Source organism: Eriocheir sinensis, chromosome 16, assembly GCF_024679095.1.
Source record: "Eriocheir sinensis breed Jianghai 21 chromosome 16, ASM2467909v1, whole genome shotgun sequence".
NCBI lineage: Eukaryota > Metazoa > Arthropoda > Malacostraca > Decapoda > Varunidae > Eriocheir > Eriocheir sinensis.
The window spans coordinates 8951013-8971012 of record NC_066524.1 but is presented as its reverse complement, the minus strand read 5'-3'; the positions used below and the strand labels follow the sequence as shown (position 1 = coordinate 8971012).

The window sequence follows — 20000 nt, the reverse complement described above, 5'->3', positions numbered from 1 at the left end:
CTGCCCACCCCTGGCCCGCACAGCTTGGCGCGGAGGTCTCTTTCCCACCTCCATTTCGCCCATTTACTGGTGGCCACCATATTTTTGCACGCTGCTCGATGCAGGTCTTTGTTGCGGCGGGTTGGGCTCCTTTTGTAGCGGAGCCACTCTCTCTCTCTCTCTCTCTCTCTCTCTCTCTCTCTCTCTCTCTCTCTCTCTCTCTCTCTCTCTCTCTCTCTCTCTCTCTCTCTCTCTCTCTCTCTCTCTCTCTCTCTCTCTCTCTCTCTCTCTCTCTCTCTCTTTTATAGAAATTACAAGTTTATATGACAGAGATCAATGTAGTGCACATTACACACAGTTACAGTGTTTTCAGGCCAAAGGAAACATGTTTAGTGTTCCCTATCTGAAGGCCCAACTCTGATGCCTGGGCATTTCATGACGGCAGCCACGCGTTCACCAGCTCCTTGAAGCGCTGCACAGTCATTTTCTCCAGGCATTGCTGCGAGGCAAGCAGTCTATTCCACCAGGTTACATAGGTGTTGATGAACTGCCTCTGGTGATGCCACGTTCTGCAGTGGGGCTGTAGCAGCTCTGCGAGAACTCGGGAGGCTGACCTGGTGGCTACCTGGGCCCGCCGGAGGGGCTGCCTCAGAGCCTGGCGGTGATGGACCCGCTGATGATGTATTTTGTACATCACCGTGAGCCCCGCCACGTCACGGCGGTGCTGGAGGCTGCAGAGTCCCGGATGCTGCTGCATGCTGCCGCTGTCCCTGATCAGCCTCGCTGCGCGGCCCTGTACCTTGTCGAGGAGGACGAGGTGTTTGTGAGCCGTGCCTCCCCACGCCAGGCACGCGTACTTCAAGGACGAGCGAACTTGCGCCTTGTAGAGGATCTGAAGCCCCTTGCTGTCAAGAAGCCATGACATCCTCCTTAGGGATGTCAGCTTCCCCGAGTCCTTTCTGGCGAGTCGCTCGATGTGGGATTTAAAGGTTAGCTTCCTGTCGTAAGTAACCCCCAAAATATCCACCTCTTCCTGAGACGTCAGTGCCTTTCTTTCGAAGGCCAGGGGCAGGGGCTCACTCGACCTGGAGACAGTGAGCAGCTGAGTTTTGTTGAAGGCGAATTTCACCTGCCACTTGTTGCCCCAGGCCACGATGCGGCTCAGAGTGTAGTTGAGCTCAGCTGTGGTGCGAGCCTTCTCCTCTGGATCGTAGCTGTGGGTCAGGGTGATGTCATCTGCATAGGCCTGTGTACTGGGTATTAAGTTTAATAGTTCATTTATATAAATGTTCCAGAGCAGAGGGCCTAGACAGCTTCCCTGGGGAACACCTGGTCGGATTGGATGCTCCTCCGACTCTCTGCCGTTGAGCACCACTCTCAGGTGCCTCTCCCTCAGGTAGTCGGTGAAAAGTTGGACGATAGGCCCCTCGACACCTGCAGCGCGGAGTCTTTCGATGAGGGCTTCATGCCACACCTTGTCGAAAGCTCCCTCGATGTCGAGTGCCACAACGGCAGTGGCCCTTCCATGATCCAGGGCCGCACTCCACTTTGAGGTCAGCAGCAGGTGCAGGTCAGAGGCCGACCTACCCTTTCTAAACCAGTATTGCCTGTTGCACAGCAAGTGGTGCCGCTCAAGGTGTTCAGTCACTCTCGTGGTCACGATGCTTTCCAGCACTTTACTGAGCACAGGCAACAGAGACACGGCGGTAGTTTTTCACATCATTTTTAGAATTTTTCTTGTGAATGGGGACCACCTTTCTGATTTTCCAGGTTTTGGGCCATTTGCTGCACGTTTTTTTTTTTTTTTTATTTTTTTTTTTTTACAGCAAAGGAGACAGCTCAAGGGCACAAAAAAGTGAACATTAATAAAAAAAAAAAGCCCACTTCGCTGCTCCTAAAAAGAATCCAAAGAGGTGGCCGAAAGATAAGTCAGTTTCGGGAGGAGAGGTGTCCTGATACCCTCCTCTTGAAAGAGTTCAAGTCGTAGGCAGGAGGAAATACAGATGAAGGAAGATTGTTCCAGAGTTTACCAGCGTGAGGGATGAAAGAGTGAAGATGCTGGTTAACTCTTGCATAAGGGGTTTGGACAGTATAGGGATGAGCATGAGTAGAAAGTCGAGTGCAGCGGGGCCGCGGGAGGGGGGGAGGCATGCAGTTAGCAAGTTCAGAAGAGCAGTCAGCGTGGAAATATCGATAGAAGATAGAAAGAGAGGCAACATTGCGGCGGAATTTAAGAGGTAGAATACTATCAGTATGAGGAGGAGATCGGATGTGCCGTAGAGCGTGTGCCGCCACTCTTTCCAGAAGAGCTGTGTGAGTGGATCCCCCCCACACATGTGATGCATAAGCCATACGAGGGCGGACAAGGCCCTGTATATTGACAGCAACTGTGCGGGGGAGAAGAACTGTCGGAGACTGTACAGAACGCCCAGCCTCGAGGAAGCTGATTTAGTAAAAGATGAGATGAAGTTTCCAGTTGAGATTTTGAGTTAAGGATAGACCGAGGATGTTTAGTGTTGAGGAAGGTGATAGCTGGGTGTTGTCAAAGAATAGGGGATAGTTGTTTGGAAGATTGTGTCGAGTGGATAGGTGGAGAAACTGTGTTTTTGAGCCGTTGAAGGACACCAGGTTCTTCTTGCCCCAATCGGAAATAATAGTAAGGTCTGAGGCTAAGCGTTCTGCAGCCTCCAGCCTTTAGTCGTTAAGTTCCTGAAGGTGGGTCTTCTATTAAAGAAGTTGAATAATGCAGAGTGGAATCATCGGCGTAGGAATGGATAGGACAGTTCGTTTTGGAAAGAAGATCATCAATGAACAACAGAAAAGAGTGGGAGATAGGACAGAACCCTGTGGGACACCACTGTTAATAGATTTAGGGAAGAACAGTGACCGTCAACCACGGCAGAAATAGAACGGTCAGAAAGGAAACTGGAGATAAAGGTACAGAGAGAAGGATAGAAACCGTAGGAGGTAGTTTAGAAAGCAAGATTTGTGCCAGACCCTATCAAAAGCTTTTGATATGTCCAGCGCAATAGCAAAAGTTTCACCGAAACGGCTAAGAGAGGATGACCAAGAGTCAGTTAAGAAGGCTAGGAGATCACCAGTAGAACGCCCCTTGCGGAACCCATACTGGCGATCAGATAGAAGGTCAGAAGTGGAAAGGTGCTTTTGAATCTTACGGTTAAGGATTGATTCAAAAGCTTTAGATAGACAAGAAAGTAAAGCAATAGGACGGTAGTTTGAGGGATTGGAGCGGTCACCCTTCTTAGGTACAGGCTGTGTGAAGGCATACTTCCAGCAAGAAGGAAAGGTAGATGTTGACAGGCAGAGGCGAAAGAGTTTGACCAGGCAGGGTGACAGCACGGAGGCACAGTTTTTAAGGACAATAGGAGGCACTCCATCAGGTCCATAAGCCTTCTGAGGATTGAGGCCAGAGAGGGCATAGACTGCATCTGTAGGCAGTGGTTGAAAAGAGAGGCAAGCGGGCGCGCCAGCTCCAGGGCACACTGACGCAGCAGGCGGTTTTGCTCTCGTCCAGTGTGGAGAGCAGCTTTTTCACCTCGTACTCACTCGTCACCACTGTCACTAACTTGTCTTTCGTCACCTCCGGCAGAGTTGGAGGTGCTCTGTTGGGATCAGAGATGCGCATCTTCTCTGAGAAGTGTCTGGCCAGGAGGTTCGCCTTGTCTGGGACAGTGTGAGCCACGCTGCCATCCTCCCTCTGGAGGGGAGGGACAGTGTCGTCCCGCGAAGCGCCCTGATGCTCCTTGACAAGGCTCCACCAGCGTTTACTCCCGACCTGGCCACCTCTCAGTTTTGATTTTAGGGTCGTTCTCTACTGCTCAGCAGCCCACTCCTGGGTGTTCCTCATGCGCTGAGCCGCCTCTCTGTGTCTCTGCCTGTTTCGGGCCGTGGGATGCCTCTTGAAACACTTGAAACACTTGAAACACTTTATTATGCTTACAAAAAACAAAAACAAAAAAATGGTTTTATAATAAGGAGAAATTAATTTATTAGTTTGTAAGCAGCCCATTTAAAGCAGATTTTGCTTTTTGGGCAGCATGTTTGTAATTTTTGCTTCAGTCGCCAATAGACACACATATGTAAAAAAAAATCATTATATAATACATATTTACCCCTCATAGAACATACTAATCTACTTATATACACTAGATACAGGTAGCTTTATCAATACTGATCAAGAATATACTGTTTATAATGTTTCTTGAATGTATGCAATGTTGGTCATAGTTGAACGTGATTTGGCACAGAATTCCAAATTTTAGGACCAGAATAAGCTAGAGAGTGTTGGAAGACTGACAGGTTATGTTGTGGAACACGGAGATTTTCACGGGTGCGGGTGGGATGATTGTGTTGTGGTAGTAAGACTGAGACTGTCGTATTTCTTGTGTTGACTGATTTGTACATATATATATATATATATATATATATATATATATATATATATATATATATATATATATATATATATATATATATATATATATATATTTTTTATATATATATATATCTATATATATATATATATATATATATATATATATATATATATATATCAAAAAGTTTTAGGATGTTCATATTTTTAAATAAAGGTTGTGTGATCAAAATAACCACGGTTTGAAATAATTATAATTATTTTCTTTTGCAAAAGAAATAAAGGAAGTAAATGTGTTGGATAAGTGTTGCACCAAATTGGTGTACAATACTGAAAATGTGGTAATACATGGGCATTGTACATTATTTGTAGGACATTAGTTGGCATGAGGTCTTTTACTTGGTAAAGTAATGATATATTCCTTGATAATTTATTACTTAAGGCAGGTATGTGTGTTTTAAATGACATACTTTCATCAAAGGTAATACCTAACATTTTGTGTTGCTTAGTTTTTTTAATAATATTTTTGTTATACTTTAGAGGTGGAAGTGGGTCTGTTGATTTGTTGGTAAATAACATGTAATACGTTTTATTTAGGTTAATAGTTAGTCTATTACTAACACACCATTTTTCTAAAATTTCTAGGTCAGAATTAGCAGTTTCAATCATAGATGCAGGGTCTTGTCCAGTAATGTATAATGTAGAATCGTCGGCAAAGAGTACTGATTTAAGATGAGGAAATATCTGGGGAAGATCATTAATGTAAATCAAGAATAGAATAGGACCTGGTACACTACCCTGTGGAACTCCATATTATATGTTTTGTGGTAAAGATAAGTTATTTAAAATTTTAGTAGATTGTGTTCTATTAGAGAGATAATCCTTAAACCAGTCATGTAATATACCTCGGATGCCATAATGTTTCAATTTTTGTAGCAATATGTCATGTTTAACGGTATCAAATGCTTTACAGAAATCAATAAAAATACCGAGCAAAGAATGTTTGGAGTCCAGGGCGGTGTAAATATTTTCAGAGAGGTTATTCAAAGCTTGGAAAGTACTCATGTTTTGTCGAAATCCAAATTGCTGAGGCGTTAAAATAGATTTACTTTCTAGGAAATTAATTAAGTATTTTTTCATCAATTTTTCAAAAATTTTAGAGAAAGTACTAAGCAGTGATATCGGTCTGTAATTACCAAGGTTATCCTTAGGACCATTTTTATATATTGGGATTACTGTGGCGTGTTTCAGAAGTTGTGGAAATATACCTTCAATGGATTGGTTGAATAGTTTAGATAATGGGACAGCTAGTTGTTCATTGTTAGCTTTAATTATGGATACAGGGATCTCATTTGCATTTGATATTTTGTTTTTCAAGGACTTTATAGTTGATGTAACATCACTTGGAATAATAGGAAGGACACGCCAGGCACGATATTTTTCATCAGAGGCAGCTCGGCACTCCGGGCCAAACCATGGTTGGTCTGACCCCTTGGTTTCGTGTGTAGAGTGGGGCACCCAGCTGCTCTGGAGAGCGTAAAGCAGCTGTGTGAGTCTCTCCACCTGCTTGTCCGTGTCGTCACGCAGCACGTGTTCCCAGTCCGTGCTTCTCAGGGCGTGCCGCCCTGCTCGAGTAGCATGTCGAGTGGCATGTCCTCCCAGTTCGCCGCTTCTCACCTCCACAGCACACGGGTGTGGCTTTCCTCGGCTGGCCTCCTAAAGTAGATTTTTGTGAGCACTGCCACGTGGTCGGAGGTACCCACAAAGTCGAGAGGGGAACACTGAACACTGTGAGGAGGGAGGTTTGTCACTACTGGATCAAGTGACAAACCGGAGCTGTGGGTGGGGAATGTGACGTAGTTTTTAAGGTCGTGCACAACCAGCAGCGCGTTAAAGGCGTCCCTGACTATATGCTGGTTCATGTCACCGATGATTATAACAGTGTCACACTGATTTGCCACCATCACGTTATCAATGTTATCTGTTAGGTAATTTATAAGCACTGCGCCCTGCGTGGGGGGACGATTACACCCAATGCACAACAGGCCCTTTCCGTGAGTGTCTGTCACCTTGAGTATTAATAACTCAAGCTCCCTCGGCGCAGGCACGGGAGTCAGTCAGTCAGTCAGTCAGTCTCTCTCTCTCTCTCTCTCTCTCTCTCTCTCTCTCTCTCTCTCTCTCTCTCTCTCTCTCTCTCTCTCTCTCTCTCTCTCTCTCTCTCTCTCTTGCCTAATTTTGAAATAACAACCGATGAAGTTCTTTCGGATTGGAAAAAAGCTAACGTGACACCGATTTTTAAGAAAGGGGACAAAAAAAATACCAGGTAACTACCGACCCATTAGTCTAACTTCAATTGTAGGTAAGCTACTCGAGAGCATAATTAGAGACAAAATTGTGAGTTACCTCGAAAGCCACTCATTAATTGGGGATTCACAACATGGCTTCCGTAACAAAAGATCCTGCCTGTCAAACCTACTGACCTTTTATAACGATCTCTTCTCAATTTATGACGTAACCAAATCAGTGGACGTAGTCTATCTTGATTTCCAGAAAGCGTTTGATAAAGTCCCACATCATAAATTACTTTATAAATTAAAGCAAATAGGCATTGACGGTCAAGTAAACCAATGGATCGCGAATTGGTTGAGCAACAGACAACAAAGAGTTGTGATTGACGGATTTAACTCAGAGTGGGCGCCGGTCACTAGTGGCGTCCCTCAGGGCTCGGTTCTTGGCCCAGTGCTCTTCATTATTTACATCAACGACGTGGATGTTGGACTCAATAATCGCATTAGTAAATTTGCAGACGACACAAAGATTGGTAACTCGGTTCTCACTGACGAAGACAGGCAAGGCCTCCAAGAGGATTTGCACAAAATTTCAGCTTGGTCGGATAAATGAGAGATGCCCTTTAACGTAGACAAGTGCCAGGTCCTTCAAGTTGGAACAAAAAATAAGAAGTTCGATTACGAAATACGCGGCGTTAAACTCACAAGCGTTCAATGCGTTAAGGACCTGGGGATTAAAATCGCATCAAACCTCAAATTCTCACATCAATGCATCGATGCAGCAAATAAAGCGAACAGAATGTTGGGCTTCATTAAAAGAAACTTTTTATTCAAGAATAAAGATGTAATACTTCCGCTCTACAATAGTTTAGTCAGACCCCACTTGGAATATGCGGTACAGTTTTGGTCTCCCCACCATGCAAAGGATATTGCTAAACTAGGTGTTCAGCGTCGAGCAACAAAAATGATCCCTTCCTTGCGCAACAAATCCTACGAAGAAAGGCTTTCCACCCTTAACATGTTCTCTCTTGAGAAACGTCGCCTCCGAGGAAAACTGATCGAATGTTTTAAAATACTTAATGGTTTCACGAATATAGACAGAACAAAATTGTTTATGATCGATGACACTTTGCGAACGAGGAACAATGGCACAAAACTCAAATGTAGACAAGTAAATTCAGACTGCACCAAATTTTTCTTCACCAACGTTGTAGTGCGAGAATGGAATAAGCTCCCACCATCAGTGATCCAGTGTAACACGATTGACTCCTTTAAAAACAAGCTCGACCGTCATTTCCTTGAACTTAATATTAACTAGAGTAGAAAAGCAACGTTTTGGAGCCTTCTGATTAATGTAAAATCACTTAGGTTTAAGGACAGACCACCTAGTCTGGACCATGGGGTCTGTGTGGTCTGATTTTCTATGTAAATCTATGTAAATCTCTCTCTCTCTCTCTCTCTCTCTCTCTCTCTCTCTCTCTCTCTCTCTCTCTCTCTCTCTCTGTGGCGCTTGTTAAACTCTACGTCAAAAGCGATGCAAAGTTAGATACCATCATCATCATCATCATCATTAACATCATCATTGAATTTATCCTCCTCCTCCTCCTCCTCCTCCTCTTTCTCTTCCTCTTCCTTCTCCTCCTCCTCCTCCCCCTTACCACAGCATTTATATTCATTTATTTATTTTTGTTTATTATATTTATTTTATCATCATATATTTCTTCCTCTTATTTTTGTTACTTCCATTCATTCATTTATTTATTTGTTTACTTATTTTTTTCGCTTGATTAAACTTTTGCAATTTTATTTCAAGTTTATTTTTCCCTTAATTCGGGTTAAAAAAAGTTACTTGACCAAACTTTTGCAACCTCTACGGTAAGTACTAAGGTCTCTCTCTCTCTCTCTCTCTCTCTCTCTCTCTCTCTCTTACACATTTAACGTAGAAGCTTTTATCAACGTCAGCAAGAAAGTGTTTTGATCCTCTCTCTCTCTCTCTCTCTCTCTCTCTCTCTCTCTCTCTCTCTCTCTCTCTCTCTCTCTCTCTCTTGGAGCCATCTGATTAATGTAGAATCACTTAGGTTTAAGGACAGGCCACCTAGTCTGGACCATGGGGTCTGTGTGGTCTGATGTTCTATGTTAATCTATGTAAATCTCTCTCTCTCTCTCTCTCTCTCTCTCTCTCTCTCTCTCTCTCTCTCTCTCTCTCTCTCTCTCTCTCTCTCTCTCTCTCTCGTATAGGAGGCAAATAATATAAGGAGGACGAGGACGGGAGTGAAACACAAAGAAACACAAAGAAAAAACAAACAACAGCAGACCTGCTGGTCCTTACGAGGCTGTTTGTGACAAGCTACACTAACTATCTAATCAAAGGTGGAAGATGAAGGACAGCAAAGACGAAGGCTCCTCCCCACCCTCAATCCCTCCAGCCAAAGCTGGCAGGAAAGGAAAAAGAACCATGCATCATGGAAAAACTGCATGGAAATTATGTAGGAAAGAGGAAAGAACTACCATTACTGTTACCACCACTAATCGATAAAAACGGACAAGGACACCAGTATTCGAAAGAACTTAACGTTATTACGACAATGAGTAATATCTTAGTTGCTGGTTGGATTCAAAATACTTGTCTAATCTATTCTTGAAGGCCGTAACTGTTGTACTATCAACGATATCACAGGGTAGAGAGTTCCAAACATTAACAACTCGACTGAAGAAGTGTTTAGCTTCGTGCGACAGGAATCTTTTACCACTTATCTTCAAATTGTGATTTCTTTTTGTTCTATTTGATCGATCAATTGTAAAGTAATCTTCCGCATTAATATCACTGAATCCTTTAAACATTTTAAACACTTATATTAGATCGCCTCGCATTCTTCGTTTTGATAGGCTGAATAAATTTACTTCTTTAAGCCTTTGTCCATACGATAAATTTCTCAACCTAGGAATCATCTTTGTTACTCTTCGTTGAGCCCGTTCTAACTTTTCTACGTCTTTTCTGCAATAGGGAGACTAAAACTGTACACAGTACTCTAGACGGGGTCGAACCAACGAATTATACAGTTTTAATATTACTTTTTCCGATTTATTATTAAAGACTCGTCCGATGAAGCCAACCAATTTGTTTGCAGTTTTAACTTCCTCTGAACAATGCTGACCGGGCTTTAAATCGCTTGATATAGTGATTCCAAGACCCTTTTCTTTACTTACTGCAGAAAGTTGTTGGCCATTCATTACGTAACGAACGCGATTGTTATTTTTTTCCGATGTGCAACACTTTACATTTGTCAACGTTAAATTTCATTTGTCATTGATTGGCCCAACGTGCAAGTCGATCTAGATCTGATTGTAAAGCTTCTTCGTCGAGTGTCGCAGTTACTTTACTAGCAATTTTTGTGTCATCAGCAAATTTTGATAATTTGCAAGTGAGTCCATCATCGGTGTCATTAACATAAATTAAGAAGAGCATGGGGCCAAGCACTGATCCTTGAAGTACGCCGCTTCTGACATCGAGCCAGTTAGATGTAACACCGTTTAGAACTACTCTGGTTCCGCTCAGAGAGCCAGTCCACAAGCTAATTGTGAATGTTACCCGAGATACCGTGCGCCAATAGTTTGCTGAGCAATCGTTGGTGGGGGACCTTATCAAATGCCTTTTGAAAATCCAGATATATGATATCTACTGATCTGCCTTCATCGAACACCTCAAAAATATAATGAAAAAAATCAAGTAAGTTAGTTAAACACGAACGTTTACTACGGAAGCCATGTTGCGAATTATTTATTATATTATTTTCTTCGAAGAATTTCACCATTTTGTCGCGAAAGATAGTCTCCATTAACTTACAAACAATCGATGTCAGGCTAATTGGTCGATAGTTTCCTGGATGAGACTTGTCCCCCTTTTTGAAAATTGGTGTGACATTTGCAAGTTTCCAATCCGACGGAACTTTTCCAGCTGTTAAAGATTTATTGAATATGATGGAGAGCGGTTTACAAACTTGATGTTTGATTTCTTTTAAGACCGTAGGGGTAATTTTGTCTGGACCAGGAGCTTTGCTTACTTTAATCTTTTCAATTGTGCGTAAAATGTCACTTTCTACGATGAGCACGCCACTTAACATCTTTTCGGTCCTTCTAACCTCCGGCGGTTGATGTGATAAACAATCTTCGTCGGTAAATATGGATGAGAGGAGGAGGAGGAGGAGGAGGAGGAGGAGGAAACATGGAAATGCAGGCAACAGGAAGCCTATTGGCTCATTACGAGGTCGCCCGCTTGGATGATCAGCCACTTGGGGCTTGATGATCAGATGAATGCACCTCGATATTGAGGAGCAGATGAAAGCCCCTCGTTATTCAGTTTACTCCCGACGCAGCGAAATGACGGTCGATTCTATATTTGAAGGAGTTGATGGTATTCGCATTTACTACTTCTGAGGGAAGATTGTTCCAGTGGCGGATGACTCGGTTTGAAAAGAAACTCCTTCCACTGTCTGTGTTACATCGATTCGACTGAATGGGTAAACCGTTATTTCTAGTTCTTGAGTTGGTTTGCAGTTCAAAGAATTTGGAGTAGTCGACGTTATTGAACTTTTTCAGATACTTGAAGACTTGAATCATATCCCCTCGTAGGCGTCTTTTCTCCAATGTAAAGAGATTGAGTCGCTTGAGTCGTTCCTTGTACGGTTGAGCCCTTAAGGTTGGAATCATCTTTGTGGCGCGTCGTTGAATCCTTTCCAGTAAAGCAACGTCCTTTCTGTAATTAGGAGACCAGAACTGTGCTGCATACTCGAGGTGCGGTCTTACCATGGAATTATACAAGGACAGCATCACGTCTGGTGTTTTACACTCGAAGTTCCTCGCTATGAACCCGAGCATAGTGTTGGCTTTGTTGTATGCTTTTTTACAGTGATTCGCGTGTTTCAGGTCACCGTTGATAGTGACTCCAAGATCCTTTTCCTCCTGCATCGCTTGCAGAGGTCTCCCATTCATGATGTATGTGTGGTTACTATTTTGGGACCCAATGTGCATGACTTTGCATTTGTCAACATTAAAAGACATTTGCCATTTTTCCGACCATTCGATAATGTGATTGAGGTCTTTCTGAATGATTTCGCAGTCGGTCTTTGTGAGGGCATCTCCACCCACCTTGGTGTAATCTGCAAATTTCGATATTGTGGATTTCAGTCCTGATTCTAGGTCATTGATATATATGATAAAGAGGATGGGTCCCAGCACTGACCCTTGAGGCACTCCACTAGTGACTGGAAGCCAATCGGAAGGCTGTCCGTTGAGTAGTACTCGTTGTTTTCTGTCGGTGAGCCAATCTCTTATCCACGCGATCAGATTGGCTCCAATGCCCGTCGAGTGCAGTTTCTTAAGGAGTCGCTCGTGCGGTACCTTGTCGAAGGCTTTCTGAAAGTCAAGGTATATAACATCACTGGGGATGTGGGCATCTCAGTTCTTATATATACCTTGGAAGAAGTCTAATAAATTCGTTAGGCAGGAGCGCTTGTTTCTGAAACCATGCTGGGTGTCGGAGATTATATTATTGTTTTCTAGAAACTTAACAAGTTTGTCTCTAATAATCTTTTCGAGTATTTTTCCTGCCACTGATGTCAAACTTATGGGCCTGTAGTTTAATGTAACGCTTTTGTCTCCTTTTTTGAAAATCGGTGTTACGTTCGCCATCTTCCAGTCTTCCGGGACCTTGTTCAGTTAAACTGACCGGTTGAATATGTTAGTGAGTGGTTGAAGTATTCGTTGTTTAAGCTGTTTTAATAACCGCGGGGACAAACTGTCGGGTCCCGTTGACTTGTTCGTGTCGAGTTTGTCCAAGTACTTTTTCACTTCTTGGTCGCATATTGAGTCAATTTCCAGGGGCGTGATCTCACTCGGCGGGTCAGGGCCCTCGGGAATGGTTTCGATGTCCTCGACTTTGAATACAGATGTGAAGTTACTGCTGAGGATTCTGGCCATCTGTTTACTGTCCTGAGTTACAGATCCAGTCTCGTCTGTCAGGGGACCAATATTGGATTTTACTTTCTTTTTCGATCTTATGTACGTGAAGAATTTCTTGGAGTTAGTTTTTATTTCGCGCGCTATTTGCTTTTCACAGTTGCGTTTGCTACTCCGAATAAGGCTGCGACAAGCTCTGAGGCTGTTGTGGTACTGTGTGCTGACTTCGGCCGTAGCATTCTTTTTCATCAAATCATAATTCTTTTTTTTTAGGTTTACTGCCCTTTTTATTTCTCTGGTCATCCACGGTGGATCTACGGCCCCATTTACTCGCCTGGATTTCGTAGGCACTGTAGCCTTCTCTACCTGCAACAGCTTATCTTTGAAGACGTCCCACGCGTTGTCGATTGTATTGTCGGTGATGTCAAGTTTTTTTTTTTTTTTTTTTTTTTTTACGTCGCGGCCTATAGCGCCGGTAGGCTTTTTCCCGGTGGGGCTTGATGGTCGGCCCAAGGCTTCTTCCCGGTGGGTCCTGATGGTCGGCCCAGCCCGTTCTGGCGCAGGCGAGTGTTTATCCCAGGTCGTAGGGGGAAGCAGCGCACGGGCTAAGTTGAAATTTCCTTTTTTGTAATCTGGTATCACTGACGGATTATCTACGAGTTTGTGACACATGTTGACATTAAAACGGATTAAGCGGTGATCGCACCCATTAAGTTTCTCACCAACTGTACAGTCGTGAATGAGGTCCGGGTCGCTTACTAATACCAGATCCAGCAGATTGTTTTCTCTTGTTGGTTGAGTTACAACTTGAGTGAGGAACGAACCCTCCACCATTTCTGTAAGCCTGTTACCCTCTTGATCTCCAGTCAACAGTCCCCAGTCAATGTTAGGGCAATTAAAGTCCCCAATTATAATTGCTTCCTTGCTTTGTGTTAAGAGTTAATCTCTTCGTAGAGGGAGGAGGAGGAGGAGGAGAGGGAGGAGGAGGAGAGGGAGGAGGAGAAGGTGAGAGTGCGTTGTTGATTATGTATTGGATTGAGTGAGAGGTTCTGTCCTGCTCTCTCTCTCTCTCTCTCTCTCTCTCTCTCTCTCTCTCTCTCTCTCTCTCTCTCTCTCTCTCTCTCTCTCTCTCTCTCTCTTTTTGTGAACAGTTTGCAAGTGGTCCTCCCATGCTCGGGGCAATTGTCAGGAGATATTATTCACTGGTATTCCTGGACTATTTGATGTTCGTGTTGGTCCGCCACCGATTCCTCTGATCACTGTTTCTTACTTGCAGTTCTGTTGAATTTATCCGTGCCAAATGTCTTGTTGTCACGCGAGGTTTATTTGAATTCTCCAGTTATTAAGAAGAACCTCTTTAATAACGACGTTTCAGCTATTGTTTAAATGGATATTTACCATGCTGAGTGTCCTGCATCGGCTCTTACTTCCAAACTCACGGATATTGTAATTTGTAAGCGAGAGTTCCATCTAAGATTGTTAAGGCTCGCTCCAAAGACAAGGCATGGTGTACCGGGGAACGCAGAGTGTCTCTTCGGAATAAACAAACTGCTTGCCATCTCTGTTCCTCCTTGCGTTCAGGTATTAGTTGGCGGAACACCCGCCGCGCCTGGAGAATTGCGGAACAAGTTTATAGGACTACAGAGAGGGATTGTACAAGTCAGTTGAAAAATATCCTCATTGGTACTTAACAAGCTCATGACAGCTATCAGGACACCTCTCCTCCCGAAATTGACCTCTCTTTCGGCCACCTCTTTTGATTCTTTTTTGTAGGAGCAGCGAGTAGCGGGCTTTTTTTTATTATTGTTTCCTTTTTGTGTGCCCTTGAATTGTCTCCTTTGTCATAAAAAAAAAAAAATGGTCATGAAATTCCCTCCATCAGTAAACCAGACGGGACCTTTTCCTCTCATCCACCAGGGAAAGCTGAAGTGTTTGCTAACCTCTCATTCAAGCAGAGTAATGAGGAGGTTGTTCTACCCCACACTCGTTTACCCCAACCATCCTTAACATCTTTTGCATCATGTCATCGGAGTTTCACAAGTTGTTGCTTAACCTCGACTCCTGTGGTGACATATATCAAGGTTTTTTTAAACATTATTTTCAAATCTTTCCTTATTTTTACCCTCAAAGTTAGCAGTTATTTTTCGCATTCTAATTAGAAAAAGAAGCTCTACTGTTTGCTGGCGTACTGGGTATGTTACGCCTATTTTGAAAGGATCCTCAAGTACCACCTCTCACAACGAGCGCAGGCCAGTGTCCTTTAAGCCCTGGTAACACTGTGCCGACTCTGGGACACGACAACCCAGAGACTCGGGGTACATGAGGTCTTGGGTGTGATATGTTGATGTGAAAGGGTCGCACATCGTCGGAAAGAGGTCTAGAAACGATCGCCGGATGCCAGTTGGGCACAGTATGAAGGGGACCTAAAAGTCGCTGGGTTGTCGTGGGCCAGAGTCGGCACAGTGTGAACGGGGCCTTACTCCAGTCCTATCAAAAGTGCTTGAGCGACTACTTGCTCAGCGATTGAACTGAACCCAATTGAATGTGAATCTTGATTTGATTTTTTCTTGCTGTCAGGGTTGGGACAGGGAATTATATCCTGCCAAGACTACCAGTACCTTTGTTAGTCGCTCAAGGACCACCGATCCACCACATATTGATGTCTTAATTGGCAACCAAGTAATCCACTGTTGTAACTCTGAAATTACTTTGGGCACCACCAATTCCAACTTGGCCTTTGGGAATCTCATCAGGAAAACTACCTCTCTAATTTCCCAGACGGTTGGTTTGTTAGGGAAATGTTGGGTTAGTTTTAATGATGACAGTATTGTTTTATACAGATTTTTTTCTCCTTCATTTTGCCATTTTTTGAGTACTGTGGTCCAGTTTGGATGTCGGCAGCTTCATCTCATCTCAAACTCTTAGATCGATCTTTTGACTCAGTAAAGTTTCTACTACACAGCCTCAACATGCAACTTCGTCATGGCCGGAGGGTTGGTGCTGCGGCCTTGTTTTTCATGATCGTTATTACAATGATCAACCTCTTTAATGATCAGCTAATTATCAGCCTGTTCGCCGTACGCGCCATAGTTCACAATGCAATCGCCGAGCTCTTCAACTTTTTTTTCAAATAATCCGTTCATTTATTCCCGTCCATTTATTTCCAGTTTTATTATAATCTGCGATATACTCTCTATTGTTGTTTCTCTTGAAGACAATGACATGTTCAAAGCACAAGTCAGCCCCGCCTGTCAACTCATTGGCTATTATTTCGTCCCTCCCTTTTTGTTTCTCTTTTGTTCTTTTTACTTTGCTGCCTTGTTTGTCGTATCCAAGTCTGCCCATCGAGAGAACTCTGTTGGGATTTATATAATTTTCTTTATTTTCCCCTGCTGCCCTTTCATTAATCTCAACGACAACAACAACAGCAACAACAGCAACAACAACAACAACAACAACAACAACAACAATAGCCATGATAGTGGGAGGCGCAGCGCTGAGCCACAAGGTGCTTCACACCGCCACAATATTTAATTTTCTTTCTCGGGCAATGCAGTATACGAGTGGTTAATCATAAAAATATAATGTACATATTTTTATGATTCATTTAAGGTGAGCGCCGTGCCTTATAACGAGGTCACAAAATAGTTGTAATTAAGGACGTTCTTTAAATTTGGCTTCATAAATCTGGGGACGAGTATTCATGGGTTTTTACACGTGTACGAATATTACTTCATTTATAGTTTTATTCTAATACTTCCAGTGGTCACCAGCAACGGTATGAAAACAAAAAAAGAAAAGCAGTTTCAGCAGCCCGCGGCCTGCAGTACAACATGCTCTAGAAATCTAGACAACCTCGCCCCTGTCCCGCACCCTGAATCACTTGCTTGCCTTATTTACTTAAATAAAAAGAAAGGTTGGCCATCAGACCACCACCTGTAGAACATCCTCACAGCTATTTTGTGACCTCATTATTAGGCAATAGGGTCACCCTAAATGAATCATAAAAATATGTACATTACAGGGGCGTACCCGGAGCTGTGAAAGGGGGGGAATCTTTTTCCACTAAATGTGGACCTTTGTAGCCACTTCAAGAGGGGCCAGTGGCAAGGGAAGCGAGCCAAATCAGCTAGGGGAGGGGGGGGGAGGGCAGGAATTTGAAAAATTAACATTTTTGTGTGCATTTTCCTGCTGTCAAAACAAGAAACTGTGACTTTTGTCCCAATTTTTACTTTTTGACTTTCCCAGAAAGTGGACCTTTTAGCAAATGGGGGGGGGAGGGGTCGTCAGACCCCCCGACCCCCCCTGGGTACGGCCCTGCATTATATTCTTGCGATGAACCACTCGCATACGAGCATCCTGCATTGCCCGAAAAAGAATATCAGAAATTAAAAATTCTGGCGGTATGAAGCACCTTATGCCTTGGCGCTGCACCTCTCACTCACGTAACAAGCATTAGTGGCCAGGAACAATCAAAATCCCTGTCGCAAAGTTCCAGGAGCTCGGGGCCAGTCAGCACACAGCAGCAGGCGGCGGTGACTCACCTGATGAACGTGCCGGGCGAGGTCTGCGGCGCGAAGTCAAATCTGTGTCCGTGGCTGGCTGGCGGCGAGGCGAGGTCGTGGCTGTGGCTGGCCAGCGGCGAGGACACGGCAGCCCCGGCGAGTGACGTCACGGGCAGGGACATCATCATTTTGAACGTGTGCGAGGGTTCCCTTCTGGCTGACGGGCTGGGTTTTCTTTATTTTCTTATGTTTGAGTCTTTTATCACTTTTTAGGGTTTTATTTCGCTCGTTAATACGATGGTTCTTTTCTGACTGACGTTTCTGTTTTTATTTTCGTGTAATTTAGTCTTTTATCGCTCGCTTGCTACCTATTTTCAGTGTTTTTATTATTGTTTTTATCTCACTTTTTTAGTCTCGTTTCTTTTTTTTTCTTTTTTTCCACAGGTTTGCTTCCTCTCTTTATCTGTTTTCTTTTCTTGTCTTCTTACACTCTTTTTTCTCTATATATTTCCTACCTTTCTTTTATTCTCCGTTCGTCTCACTTTTCTATCCTTCTAACACTTCCTTCCTTCTTTTTCCTTTATTTTTTCTCTTTTCTTAACTTTTCTCGCCTTTCTTCCTTTCTCTTTTTCTTCCGTTCGCCTCGCTTTTCTTCTAACACTCCTTACCTTACTTATTTTCCTCCTTCTTTCCTTTCTTTTTTCCTTCCTTCTTCCTCTCTTTCTTTCCTTTCTTTCTTCTCTGTCACTCTTCTAAACCTCTCTTCTCTCACCAATGCTTTCCTTCTCTTCTTCCTTCCTTCTTTCCCTCTTTCCTTCCTTCCCTTGTCACTTTTATAAGCCTCTTCCTTCTTCCTTTCTTCCTTTCTTCTCTACTTCACAAATCTCTCCTCAGTGCCTTCCTTCCTTCTCTTCGTCACTCCTCTACGCCTCTTCCTTCCTCACGGCTCTCAGCGGGAACCATTTTTTTCTCCTCAACATGCTTTCCAGGCTCCAGAAATCACAACAAAGCAAGCTCTCACCTCGCCCTCATTCTCTGTCTTCTTATTGAGGTTCCCCTCCCACTCAATGGCTTCCGAACCTCTACTGTGCTCCTGGTCCTGTTCTATATGAGTTCTGATCCTCCATCTATACTCTAGGGGGTCAGGATCCTATACAAACTGCCTTCGATCCTCTCTATGGAAGTTGTCCTCTCTCCAAGGGGCTTTTATATAGATTCTGATTCCTTTATTTATAGTGTAGGGTGTTGGAATCTCTTAAAAACAGTCTTGAATGCTCTCTTTATAGTTTCGTTTCCTCTTTGCATTGACTGATCTCTTCTCTTTCTTTTTTTCTTGAATGTAACTTCTGATCCTTGATATAGATGCTGAAACCGCTTATCGACAGACTGAACAATGTCAATCCTTTGTAAGCTCAATATGCAGCCTCTGATATCTTTTAATCGGGTTTGGGTCCTTTACGTATATTCCAATTCCTTCATAACCGGATCTGATCTTTATATATTGGACTCTGATTCACTCTTAACACGATGCAAACTTCCTCTTAAGTAGATCCGGAGCCTCTCACAAGCCGTTTCGAGACTCCTTTCTTTAATATTTTCCAGTAGTCGTCAGAGGCAGCAGTTCAGAGTATCTTAAAAACAGTTCTTAAGCCTTTTAGAACATTACCATAATCCCTTTAAAGCGCTCTCGACCTCCTCAGCAGAATCAGAGAATCAGACACCATCACACACGACAGTCACATTCTTGAACCTTTTGGGCGCCCATGCATCACACATTTGGCAAGGCTTACGTAGGGGTTGTGGGGGGCATCTCCAGGGGTAGTTTTAGTGTTATGACCCTGGTGGTAGTGTGACCCTTCCTCTGTACCATGAACGTGAAAAAAAACACTCATGAGAAGCCGATTAATCTCCTTTTAGGCCTATGGAAGTGGTTGGTGTGGGAGGCGAGGCGTATGAAAATATCGACTACAGACTCTTCCGATGACCGTGTGTATAAGAACCGATTTAGAGTCTTTTAGAGGGGTATTAGAATCGATTTAGAGTCTTTTTAGTCGTTTTAGAGTCTTTTTAGAGGAGTATTAGAATCGTTCTAGAATCTTCAGAGGCGTATTTGAATCGTTTTAGAGTCTTTTAGAGGCGTATTAGAACCGATTTAGAGTCTTCAGAGGCGTATTAGAACCGATTTAGAGTCTTCAGAGACGTATTAGAATCGTTTTAGAGTCTTTTAGAAGCGTATTAGAATCGTTTTAGAGTCTTTTAGAAGCGTATTAGAATCGTTTTAGAGTCTTTTTAGAGGAGTATTAGAGTCGTTTTGGGGTCCGCAGAATCCATAACTCCATGCCTGAGCTCCCGGGTACAATTTGCAGGCTTGGAACCCCTTTTGGAATAAGCTCAGAATCCATAAACCAGGTTCAGTATTCTTTCAACGCTCGAAACCTCTCTTCAATATTTTTTTCCCCTCTCATTGGCATCTACAAAATCAACACATCACTGAGTGTCCGGGTAAAGTTTGCTAGTTTGGAATCTCTTGATATGGGTCCAGAATCCGTTAAACAGGTTCAGAAAGCATTTAACAGGTACAAACTGCATCAGATAGATTCCAGGTGCATCAAACAGTCTCAAAATCAATCAAACACCTTGAGAATCCTTTAGACAGGTTCAGAATGCATCAAACAGGTTCATGATCTATCAACAGCTTCAGAATGCATCAAACAGTTTCAGAATGTATTCAACGGCTTCAGATTGCAATATATAGGTTCAAAATGCATCAAACAGGCACAGAATCACTCAAACAGGCTCAGAATGCATCATACAGTTTCAGAATGTAATAAACGGCTTCAGATTGCAATATATATCGGTCCAAAATGCATCAAACAGGCA

The 20000-nt window shown here is 43.2% G+C and overlaps 1 protein-coding gene across 2 annotated transcripts in view; it reads right to left on the bottom strand.

The window, feature by feature from the left end:
* LOC126999239 (ecdysone-induced protein 78C-like) overlaps positions 1–20000 on the bottom strand; it is a 174458-nt gene that overhangs the window by 120021 nt on the left and 34437 nt on the right. For both annotated transcript variants that reach the window (XM_050861627.1, XM_050861628.1), the window contains exon 2: positions 17160–20000. This exon is cut by the window's right edge and continues 450 nt beyond it. In XM_050861627.1, coding sequence (XP_050717584.1) covers positions 17160–17308 — 149 coding nt within the window. In that variant the 5' untranslated portion in view covers positions 17309–20000. The remainder of the gene's footprint in view (positions 1–17159) is intronic.